The 12,713-nt window shown below is 36.2% G+C and overlaps 1 protein-coding gene and 1 non-coding gene across 2 annotated transcripts; one reads left to right on the top strand and one right to left on the bottom strand.

Annotated features, from left to right (window-relative positions):
- Positions 1–3,399: 3,399 nt before the first annotated feature.
- On the bottom strand, positions 3,400–3,506 carry LOC142163642 (small nucleolar RNA R71). Its single transcript, XR_012694588.1, has one exon. It is a non-coding gene; the product is annotated as a small nucleolar RNA R71 (small nucleolar RNA).
- Positions 3,507–4,453: 947 nt separating this feature from the next.
- Positions 4,454–5,224, top strand: LOC142163475 (uncharacterized). The gene has a single exon (XM_075220765.1). It carries the CDS (start codon positions 4,454–4,456, stop codon positions 5,222–5,224), a length of 771 nt encoding a protein of 256 aa, XP_075076866.1.
- Positions 5,225–12,713: the final 7,489 nt, after the last annotated feature.

Raw genomic sequence — 12,713 nt, 5'->3', positions numbered from 1 at the left:
CTTTGAATCATTCAGAAGTAGGGCCGGGGGGGGGGGGGATCCTTGCCAAGTCGAAGTTATTCATTTCATTTGCTACTGGAGCCCCTACTATTACTATTCAAGACGAAAAGAGGATTGAATCGAATACGGAAAGGTCATTGGTCTAGAACCCATAGGCACCGGACCGAGGTATGAAATGAAGGACAAGTTTCACTCGCTTCGGGCTCAATCTTAGATGGAAGAGTCCAATGAGTCCACTAGTCCATCAATGGAAATTCGATAGAAAGCTCAAGTGAGAAAGTCACAATCCATTGAATAAGATCGGCTTAAAGTGAGCTCAAAAAAGAAAGAAAAGTAGGCACTTTTAAGGCCAGTGTGGAGTAGCTAGAACGAATGGGAGGTAATTTGTCCACTGTAAAGAAGTTTAAGACAGTTTGTTTACACTATATTGCTGATTGATGAGGTCCAAAGTAACCCTCATTCCATCTTCCTAACCTCCGGGGTTTGGCTGGCTGAGTGGCTGTTAGCGGATAACATGATTAATCAAAGAGTTACATGACGACATGTGATGATACATCAAATAGATCCGAATGACATGATTATCGAAGAGTTACATGACGACTATGTGTGATGATACATCAAATAGATGCGAATAACATGATTATCGAAGACAGAGCGGACCCAGGATTTGAGCATCACGGGGTGATGGGTATAATTTATTCATATATTTTTATATGTTAAATATTAAAGATTTTAAATAAAACATGAATAAATATACCATGTTCTCCCATATTGTCTAACATACTTCGCAGGAGGAAGAGCGTATGAAAATTAAAGAAAAGAAGCAAAAAAGAGTGAGAATTGAGTAGTCAACCGGGAATGAAGAAGCAAAAATAGCACACCATAGTTGCGACAATGGCAATTGGAATTCATGAAGCAAATTACATAGTTGCAACTAGCAAAGTATAGTTGAAACTATGGTTCTTCCTCTGCAGAATGAAACTCATTTGGCAAAGTTATAGTTGCACCTACAATTTTCATAGTTGCAATTACAATTTCCATAGTTGCAATTACTATTTCCATAGTTACAACTATGGAGAACCTTAGGCAAGAAAACTCTATAAATAGAGTGTGAATTTTGAAGAGAAGACATCGAGTCTTGAGCAGAGAAGAACTATTCTTGGTCTCTATTTTGTCTCTAATATTCCTAAGTCCTAGTAGTTATCCTTTTGTGAAAAATAATATCTTTGTACCAATTCTTCGTATTTCTAAACTAGGTTCTTCTTACTTCATAATGGAGTAATGTTTTTTTGTTGGGATAGTTGATGAATCTTGCTATATATATTATAATACTATCTCAGTTTTAATACATTTTTGGTTTGGAACTTTCTATTTATATTTTATATTGTACTATAATAATAGTTTTTAACTAATCATTGTTAGCACTTCTATATATTTTATCTTTAAGTTACTCTTATATTAATTTTGTAATTCTCACGGAGCAAAATTAATATATAGTAACTATTGAATAAAATAGTGAAGTGAGAGTAATTATTAGTAAGCTATTATTAAAAGTCTGTAATCTTGCTTACCTCAATTATTTTTTCTCACGGAGGAATTGTAGTCGCAAGAGTATTGATTTAGTAAAAATATTCTCACGAAGTTTTTACTATATTTAGCACAATTCAGACCAGAAGATATTTCGATTTAACCGTCACCAGTTTTAACTCAATTAATTACATAACCTCACGGAGTGTTATTAGTTGATTAATTCTGGGTGAGATAAGATATAATTGTATTAGCAATAAACAATTATCCTTTAGAGAAATACATGTAGAAAGTGAGATTTTATTATAATATATTATCAAGTGAATTCAACGATTCCCAACTCTTTTAAATCACAAATCTTTCGAAAGTTGTTTAATTTTGTTAAGTATTTAACAAGTTTTAATTTTACAAACTTTTCATCAATCTGATTCTCTCAAATAGTAGTTGAAATATTAAAAGTCTGTAGCATAGATGTTCCAATCTTTGTGGGACGATATCATAAACTACACTAGAATTTGACAAAGCACGAGCAGGAAAATCTTATACACATTGGCCTAGTCAAATTTTTGGCGCCATTGCCAGGGATTGGCATATATCTACTTCAGATTAAATATTTTATTACTAATTTGAGACCTTATTATTGTTATTTATCTGCTAGTATTATCACTAATTACTAAGTAGTACTATAACTACTACTGTAATATTAATATTATTATTTTCTTTTTGTAACAGCACTTTAAAAAGAAAAAAAAAATATTAGTACTTCTTCCTATTATTGCTATCATTAGCTTACCTTCATTATATTTAGTGTAATTATTATTAGTACTATCACCTCTTGTATCATTTTTTTCTCATTGCCAGTACTTCGACGCACTTTTATTTTTATTTTTCAATATAGTTTGTTGTTACATATTATTTATTTCTTATCATTGTTTATTTATAATTATTTTTATGTAATATTATATTATTATTGTTATTATTAGTACTTCTACAATGTTATTCTTACTGATCACTATTATTAACTAGTACAACTTTTGTTTATAATTAATAATACTATACTATTTCAATTCATTGTTAGTATTACTACTGATGCTTACTTGTTAGTTTCATTGTTTTATATTTTTATTTTATTTTACTAGACTAATTACTAGTATTATTATCTATAATATTGTGGTATTTGTTTTTCTTCACTAACTATTTATATTTGAAATTTACTTTAGTTTAGTTATTAATTACTAGTACTATACTAGAAATTAATGTTATTTTTTTTTACTTTCAAAATTTTAAGTAGTTTATGACCCACTCTTCTATAAAAGAATTGGCTAATTACGATCGTGAAATTGAAAGATATCTTCAATTGCGCAGGAAAGAACAAACATCGTCTTCTCAAGGAGCAACTTGTGAAGAAATGGAAAATCAGAAAGCAGAGGACATTAATCCACTTGGGATCCCACCACCAGTCCATGTAGAAGAGCAATTTGATGAAGTGGAGCCAAGGCCAGCAAACAGAATCCTTAGGGATTATGCTAGACCTAATCACTTCAACTGTGAATCTAGTATCAGCAAGCCCCTAGTGGCAGCCAACAACTTTGAAATCAGGACCGGCCTGATTCAGACAATTCAACAATCTTGTATCTTCATTGGTGATACAAGTGAAGACCCACATAGTCATTTAATTGATTTTCTAAAACTTGTAGAAACTGCTAAGTAAATGGAGTACCTCCTGAAGCTATCAAGTTAAGGCTATTTCCTTTTTCTTTAAAAGGATATGCCAAGACTTGGTTGCGAAGTTTGCCTCAAGGGTCCATTACGACATGGGACCAGATGACTCAGAAGTTTTTAAATAAATATTTTTCCCCTGCTAAAACAACAAAGTTAAGACAAGACATATCTAATTTCTTGCAGACTGACACTGAGTCAGTTTATCAAGCTTGGGAAAGATTAAAAGCAATATTAAGAAAATGCTCACACCATGGCATTCTTGAACATATGCAATTGTACATTTTTTATCACAGGCTAAAACCATCTGCTAGAAATGTGATAGATGTAGCTGCAGGAGGTTCTGTAATAGGCAAAACCATAGAGGAAGCATTGCAACTATTGAATGAAATTTCTGAGAACGCTATCCAATGACCATCTGAGCGTGTAATCATTAAAAATGCTGCTACGGTAAATCAGATTGATGCTTTAAATACACTAACGCAACAGATTGTTTCTTTGGCATAAAAGTTTGAATCTTTTCAGGTGAATACACAACAATCAAACCACTATGAGGTTTGTGACATATGCGGAGGAAACCACCAGAACCATGAATGTCAAGCAACCAATCAAACGGATGAACATGTTAATGTCATCGGTTACAAGTCACATCCTTTTGGGAGTCCAATGGCACAGAAGCATCCAGGATTTCAGTGGAGTAACCCAAATGGTGCAGAAAACTCTCAAAGCTTCCAGAAACAACGGTACAAGGTCCACTGGGATACCAAAGTCAAAATCGTGGGCAGCCGAGTTACAGACCTTATCAGCAAGCAGGACCATATCAACAAACAAGGTCATACCAGCAGAGGCCCCAACAAGCTCATCCAAGTCTTGATGACCTTTTGTACAAGTATATTAAGGTCACTGATGAAAAGATGGAAACCCAAAATTTATCCCTCAAAAATCTGGAAATTCAGTTAAGCCAATTGACAGCTCTTGTGTCAGAAAAGATTCAGGGTCCCTTACCAAGCAATACAGAGAAAAATCCAAAGGAGCACCTTAAGGCCATCACTTTACAGTCAGATAAGGAACTTGATGAACCTTATGGAGACAAACAAGAAAAGAACCAGATAGAATAACAGGTAGACAAGGGTAAGAATTTTGAAAACCATCTGAACCATCAAAGGAGAAAGAAATAAAGAATAAGGAAGAAAAAAATTCTAAAAAAATGGCTGCCCCACTTGTGAAAATTCCTTTTCCACAAAAAATGAAACGAGAAAAGCTTGATGGTCAATTTGCAAAAGTTTTGGAAATCTTAAAACAGATTCATATTAATATTCCTTTTACTGATGCTTTGTTGCAAATGCCTTCATATGCCAAATTTTTAAAAGAAATTTTGTCAAGCAAAAGGAAATTGGAAGAAGTTTCTGTGGTAATGCTTACTGAAAAATACAGTGCTATATTTCAAAATAAGCTACCACAAAAACTTGGTGATCCTGGCAGTTTTACCATTCCATGCACTTTGGGAGGTGTATATTTTGAAAAAGTACTTTGCGATTCTGGAGCTTCAATAAATTTGATGCCATTTTCTATCTTTAGAAAATTAGATCTTAGTGAAATGAAGAACATAGGTATTTCTCTTCAGTTTGCAGATCAAAGTACTAAGAAACCTAAGGGAATAATTGAAAATGTGCTTGTAAGAGTAGATAAGTTTATTTTCCCTGTATATTTTATAGTACTTGAAATGAAAGAATGTCCTTGTCCTGATGAACCGATGATTTTGGGTAGACAATTTCTTACTACAAGAAGAGCAATCATAGATGTTCATCAAGAGCAACTAATCTTGAGAGTTGATGAAGAAAGAGTCATTTTTGATATGCAAAAGATACTAAGATTTTCAGGAGATGAGGCATCATCTTCATGCTTTTCTATTGACATGATTAGTGATCTTGCAGATGAATTCAAAGATGATCAATTAATTTCAGACTCAATGAAATGATGTTTGACCAAATCAGGCACCACACAAGATGATGATCCCGCAATTAGGAGAGAAGCCGAAATACTGGAAAAAGATTCTAAGGATAAGGAGATGCAATCAGAAGAAGTCAACCAAAAATTGAACTCAAAGTTCTTCCTTCTCATTAAAATATGTTTATCTTGAGCAAGAATTATTTCCAGTAATTATTTCATCTTCTTTGACTGCAAAACAAGAAGAAAGACTAATTCAAGTCTTAAAAGCACACAAAGGAGCCTTAGGATGGACTGTAGAGGATATCAAAGGGATTAGTCCAGCAATTTGTACGCATAGAATCCTCATGGAAGATGGCTACAAGCCAATAATCCAACCCCAAAGGAGATTGAATCCTGCAATGCAGGAACTGGTGAAAAAGGAGATTGTCAAGCTTCTAGCGGCAGATATTATTTACCCAATTTCAGATAGCCCTTGGGTAAGTCCAGTTCAGGTAGTACCAAAGAAAGGAGGTATGACAGTTATAAAGAATAAAAATAATGAACTCATACCTACGATGACTGTTACAGGATGGAGAGTCTGTATTGATTATAGACGTCTCAATGATGCTACCAGAAAAGATCATTTTCCTTTACCATTTATTGATTAAATGTTAGAAAGAATTGCAAGATATGGTTTTTACTGTTTTCTTGATGGCTATTCAGGGCGTCATACCTCCTTTTTCCGCCCCCGCGAGGGGTGAAGGAGTTTTTCCAATTAAAGGACAATCGAAACGGGATTTGTTTATTTATTTCAGAGTCGCCACTTGGGAGATTTAGGGTGTCCCAAGTCACCGGTTTAATCCCGAATCGAGGAAAAGAATGACTCCGTTTAACAGTCCGCGAACCAGAAATCCGGATAAGGAATTCTGTTAACCCAGGAGAAGGTGTTAGGCATTCCCGAGTTCCGTGATTCTAGCACGGTCGCTCAACTGTCATATTCGGCTTGTTTATCTGATTTTATACAATTATGAGCTCATGTGCAAGTTTTAACTTTTAACCGCTTTTGTCATTATTATTATATATTTTTATCAAGAATTGCAACATCATGGAAATACATCTCCAACCACGGCACATCAATGCACCCGTGGTTGTTGGCACATTTCAACTCTGGTTGAGATTTAGATTTGGGTCACATAAATGTGCACCCGAGTTTTAAGAAAATTAAATTATTAAAGGCGCGCCTAAAGCAACTAGCGTATCATTTACTTTGGGTAGGGCTGTGAGATTTTGCTAAACGGTCCATCCCGAAGTCTAAGCAATTTTAAAGCAAATATTTACTGAGGGCCCCACAATTTTGTATTTTTATTCGGCGAGGCTCATCTCATTCTTATTTTTTTAAAAAGGAATTTGCAACGTCATGGACACGCATCTCGAACCACGTCACAATCAATGTACCCGTGATTAGAGACACATTTCGACTCCGTTGAGATTTGGATTTGGGTCACATAAATGTGCACCCGAGTTCAAGAAATTTAATTTAATTAAATCGCGTCTAAAGAGTCTAACGTGTTATTATCTTTGGGGAAGGCAGTGAAATTCACTAAACAGTCCATCCCAAATTCTAAGTATTTATTATGACCAATTATTGAGGGCCCCGCAATTTGCATTTTTATTTGGCGAGGCTCGTCTCATTATTATTTTTTTAAAAAGGATAATCTTAGAATGACTACATGTTCTATTTTTCGTTTTTCTCTAAAATAAATGAAGAAAAGGTCCTACTTTATTTACATACTTTCGAGTTATTATAGTTAAGTTTCGAAAGTGAGACGTTTAAAGAGTTTACATGAGCAACACATAGAATGTTCTACATACAAAAAGAAAGAAAAGACTACATTAAACTACAACTTCAAATCTTTCTCATTTTTTGCATTCTTGCTTCGAGTAGCTTACAAGATGAACCAATGTATCAGTTTGTGTACCTGGTATTTGGAAAGCAAGGAAAGAAGATGAAGATCAGTAGAAGCAGCAGTAGTGTAAATACACAGCAACAACAGGTTCAGCAACACAGCAAAACCAGTAACGACCAGTAGAATAACCCAGCAACAGATTGAAAAACCAGCAGTACCGGAATGCAATCGCAGTCAAAGCAGAAGAGAGACGGATACAAGATGCAGTAGTTTACTGATTTTAAATAACACTCAAAGAAAGGCAAACGAAAATTATTCAAGTAAAGTTCAACTTGTTTTTCTCTTTTGCTCTTAAATTCTGATTTCTCAAAATTCAGTCACACTCTCAACTTTCTTTTTTTTGTTTCTTCTTCTAAAGTCTCTTCCTTTTTTCTCTCTAAGTCCAAGTCCTCCTTTTGTGTCAAAGAATGACTCTATTTATAACAAGACTCTTGTCTTGAACCACTCCTCGAAATATTCCCATCATTGCATGCTTTGTTTCCCACTACCTTAAACAAATGAATTATTCCCCACTATTTTGTGTCTTGTCCCCCACTATATTAAACTAAAGAATTATTCCCAACCCATTATGTGTTGTCTCCCATGCTTAACTTAAATAATTACATTATTTCCCCCACTACATTATGTCTTGTCCCCCACTATATTAAACAATTATATCATCTCCCCACTAATTTATGTCTTGTCCCCCACAATGTATTATTTTAATATTGTTAATGCCTAGTGGACAATGCACTCAGATTAAATAATTGTTCAAATGTTCAATTCCAAAAATACCCCTCCGATCTTACTGAAATTACCATTTTACCCGTGAACGTACTGCAATTTACCCAGCTATAACCAATTCACCTAATCAATTCCAACCAAAATACAGCAAATATAACCAATTTCTAAACAAATTCAAACAACAAATCCCATGAACACAGATTGAATCATACAACATCAAATTAATGGGAATAAGTTAACCATATTGGAAACCAATCCTCGTTAACTTAGACAAAAATGAATGAGCAAGGAGACAACAATATTAACAAAAAAAGTAAACTGAAACAACATGAATCACAATTAATTGAATCGAAAATGCAAACTGAAATCATATGATGAACAACAAAGAGCAGGAAACCAAACAATACATAAAACGAAATTATCCGAACCAACTCAATATTAACAAAGCTACTATACATTCTACAACTAATAATCACGAATGACAAACCAATCAAACTTAAATTCGACTAAACAGAATTCAACGAATTTCTTACAACCAAGATTCAATCCAAGAACGATTCAAACTCCTTAACCCATAATATTTAAACAGATTTTAGCGGCTCTTATCTTACTCACATACAGATCATAAAATGAGAAAGGAAGATGAGACGGACCTTAAAACCTCTAACAATCCGGACCTCGACTTCGTATGAACTGTTTCGACGACCCCGACCAAAACTTGAACAAACGAAATCGTGAGGTCTCGTTTTGGTTTTGAAATGAAGGCGGCGAAAACAAAAGTGAAGCAGCAGCGATGGGGTTTGGTTTTGAAGCAGCTGCTCGACGTCTTGGCTGGATGCAGCAGGAACAGCGGAAGCAACTTGGTTTTGAAGCAGCTGCTCGGCGTCTTGGCTGGATGCAGCAGGAACAATGGAAGCAGCTGCTCGACGGAGACGAAGAAGATGAGGCAGCAATGACGGGGTCTGTTTGGACGTAGCAGAAGCAGCAGAAACGAGGTGGGAAGGTTCGTTGGTGGAGCAGATGAAGCAAACCCCACGTCCATGGCTGGAGCTCGAAGATGGCAGTGGTCATTCATGGCGGCGTCAAACATGGAGCTCGACGAAGAAGGCAGCCATGGGAGCTCGAACCAGACCGGAACCACGAACAACGACTGACCAACGACGAACTCGAACGGACCTCACCCCGGACAGAACTTCTGGCGATTTTTGAACGTTTTTAGTTGGGTTTCAGCGTGTGTGTGTTTTCTGGTCAGTTATGGTGATGAGGGAGGGTGTGTGTGTGTTCTAGAATTTTGGATATGGTGAAGGAGAAAAGGCAGCCATGGTTGGGAGCTTGGAAACTTGGAGAAGATGGAGAGAAAGAGAGGGGAGGGGGATGGGTTTAGTTTTAGGGTTAGGAAATGAAATGAAGATTAGGAGGGGTTAGGTCATTTGGGGTTATGGGGCGGACCGGGTCGACCCGTGTTGAAATGAACCGGGTCATGGGGAAGGTTGGGTATTTTTTGGAGCCTGTGGTTTGAATTTGAAGAAGAGGCCCAATTCCGATTTTCTTTATATTTTTTGCTCTATTTTCTTTTACCTTTTAATTAATAAAACTAACATTCTAAATTAAATTATAAACTAAATTAACTTATAAAAAATAATAATTAATTCCTAGCGACAAATACCATACATAATTAAACACTTATTAAAACAAAATTGTACAACATGACATTGAATGCTAAAAATGCAAACGATGCATATTTTTATAATTTTCATTCTTGTAAAACAAACTTAATTATTCATAATTGTAGAATTAAATCCTAAATGCAAATGCGACATATTTTTGTATTTTTTATTAATTTAACAAATAAACAAGCATGGACAAATACAAATAATTATCAAAAAATGTCATAAAAATTTTCAAAATTGCACACCAAGGAAAATCGTTTTATTTTGAATTTTTGGGAGTAATTCTTTCATAGGGCAAAAATCACGTACTTACAGCTGCCCCTCTTTGTCCGAAGACATGAAGGATTTTCGTGCAAAGATAAAGTGAGCGATTTTTGCCCATCCGAGTACTCCGTGTGAAGCACTTTTTTTTTGAAAAAGATTTAACTGAACCTTTGCTTCAAAGGTTTCCTTCATATCCCTAGCTAGAAGGGAATCAGGTTAATGTAGTTCGGGAAGTTTTGGTAGCTGGGACTACCATGAGACTGCAATGTTACTGTTGTTGCATGCTGTTATTACTACTTACCGATCTCCTTATTACACCGTGCTTAAAAGAAAAATCAAGAAGCTAGGCTGGACTACGGATTACAAGATCCCATCTATCTTCCATTTGTTTTTGATGCCTTGCTGTCTTGTCGGCTTGCGTCTATTCCGGTGATTCTTTCTTCCGAGAACTGACGGGGATGACACCGACCTCTTGCTACTCTGAATACCAATCCTCACTGTCTAGTTCGGTCCGCTGGGGATATGGCTTCCTTCATTAAGCTTTTCGGTGGTTCCTCTGGGATACGACTTTCTTCATCAGATTTGTTATGCTGGGCATAATCCAATGTTCACAGGCCGTTTCTTTCAAGATGCGTCTTTTCTTCCTTTTGACTCATACGCTTGAATTTGCGCTGGAATCTCTTATTGCAACCTTCTGCTTTCCGGTGCTGGGGAATTTTATTGTTTCCCGCTGGGGATTCCTGTTGGATTTTTCTACTTTACTGACTTGCAATGTATTCCTCTATTATATGGGCGGGCTCCCAACTTCAACCAACAACTTGGAAAATAAATTCGCCATTCCTTTCTTCAGGCGGGCTCCTGACCTCAAACACAACTTTGAAAGTAAATCGCCATTCCTCTCTTCAGGCGGTCTCCTGACCTCAACAACAACTTTGAAAATAAATTCGTCATTCCTCTCTTCAGGCGGGCTCCTGACCTCTACAAAATAGACAAAACAAAGGAAATTTTCTACCCCAGTTTGCACTAGGAAGATTTTTGAATTGTTAGCAATATTGTAAACCACTTATACTATATGCAATGGTGAGATTAAACTAACGACTAGGCCAGGATGTGCGTCTCCCGAAACTCTGACGAGCAAATGCGTTTGCTAAAAATAAAACCCGAATGAACCAAACTAGGAAGCGTGTCTCCTACGAGTAAAACCTGTATGAACCAAAATCAGGAAGTGTGTCTCCTAGTGGTAAACTCTCATTTTTAGGAAGTGCGTCTCCTAAAGCAAAAATATAACCCGAAAGACCCAGACTAGGAAGTGCGTCTCCTAGGGGTAAAACTTCAATGATTCAAACTAGGAAGTGCGTCTCCTATAAATGAACTTAAATGAACCAGGCTAGGAAGTGTGTCTCCTAGTGGTAAACTCTCAATTTTAGGAAGTGCGTCTCCTAAAGCAAAAATATAACCCGAAAGACCTAGACTAGGAAGTCCGTCTCCTAGGAATAAAACTTGAATGAACCAAACTAGGAAGTGCGTCTCCTACGAATAAAACTTGTATGAACCAAAATCAGGAAGTGTGTCTCCTAGTGGTAAACTCTCATTTTTAGGAAGTGCGTCTCCTAAAGCAAAAATATAACCCGAAAGACCCAGACTAGGAAGTGCGTCTCCTAGGGGTAAAACTTCAATGATTCAAACTAGGAAGCGTGTCTCCTACGAATGAACTTAAATGAACCCGACTAGGAAGTGCGTCTCCTAGGAGGAAATATCAATTTAGGAAGTGTGTCTCCTAAAGCAAAAATATATCCTGAACGACCCAGACTACGAAGTGCGTCTCCTAGGGGTGAAACTTCAATGATTCAAACTAGGAAGTGTGTCTCCTATGCATGAAATCTTAATTTAGGCAGTGCGTCTCCTATGCCTGAAAATAAACTTAGGAAATGCGTCTCCTATGGGTAAAATAAACTTAGGAATATGGGTAAAACTTTAATGATTTTAAACTAGGAAGTGCGTCTCCTATGAATGAAATCTTAATTTAGGAAATGTGTCTCCTATGCATGAAAATAAACTTAGGAAGTGCATCTCCTATGGGTAAAAATAAACTTAGGAAGTGCGTCTCCTAGGGGTAAAAATAAACTTAGGAAGTGCGTCTCATATGGGTAAAACTTTAATGAGTTTAAACTAGGAAGTGCGTCTCCTATGAATGAAATCTTAATTTAGGAAGTGCGTCTCCTATGCATGAAATCTTAATTTAGGTAGTGCGTCTCCTATGCCTGAAAATAAACTTAGGAAGTGCGTCTCCTATGCCTGAAAATAAACTTAGGAAGTGCGTCTCCTATGGGTAAAATAAACTTAGGAAGTGCGTCTCCTATGCCTGAAAATAAACTTAGGAAGTGCGTCTCCTATGCCTGAAAATAAACTTAGGAAGTGCGTCTCCTATGGGTAAAATAAACTTAGGAAGTGCGTCTCCTATGGGTAAAACTTTAATGATTTTAAACTAGGAAGTGCGTCTCCTATGAATGAAATCTTAATTTAGGAAATGCGTCTCCTATGCATGAAAATAAACTTAGGAAATGCATCTTCTATGGGTAAAAATAAACTTAGGAAGTGCGTCTCCTAGGGGTAAAAATAAACTTAGGAAGTGCGTCTCCTATGGGTAAAACTTTAATGAGTTTAAACTAGGAAGTGCGTCTCCTATGAATGAAATCTTAATTTAGAAAGTGCGTCTCCTATGCATGAAATCTTAATTTAGGAAGTGCGTCTCCTATGCATGAAATTAAACTTAGGAAGTGCGTCTCCTAGGGGTAAAAATAAACTTAGGAAGTGCGTCTCCTAGGGGTAAAAATAAACTTAGGAAGTGCGTCTCCTATGGGGTAAAAATACTTAGGAAGTGCGTCTCCTATGAGTAAAACTTTAATGATTTTAA

The sequence above is a fragment of the Nicotiana tabacum genome, chromosome 8, assembly GCF_000715075.1.
Source record: "Nicotiana tabacum cultivar K326 chromosome 8, ASM71507v2, whole genome shotgun sequence".
NCBI classification, from domain to species: domain Eukaryota; kingdom Viridiplantae; phylum Streptophyta; class Magnoliopsida; order Solanales; family Solanaceae; genus Nicotiana; species Nicotiana tabacum.
Note: the sequence above shows the minus strand (reverse complement) of the source record. Positions and strands in the feature narration are given on the sequence as shown.

Bases quoted from the DNA above. Each gene is read 5' to 3' on its own strand.
- LOC142163475 (XM_075220765.1), top strand. From the start codon at position 4,454: ATGGCTGCCCCACTTGTGAAAATTCCTTTTCCACAAAAAATGAAACGA.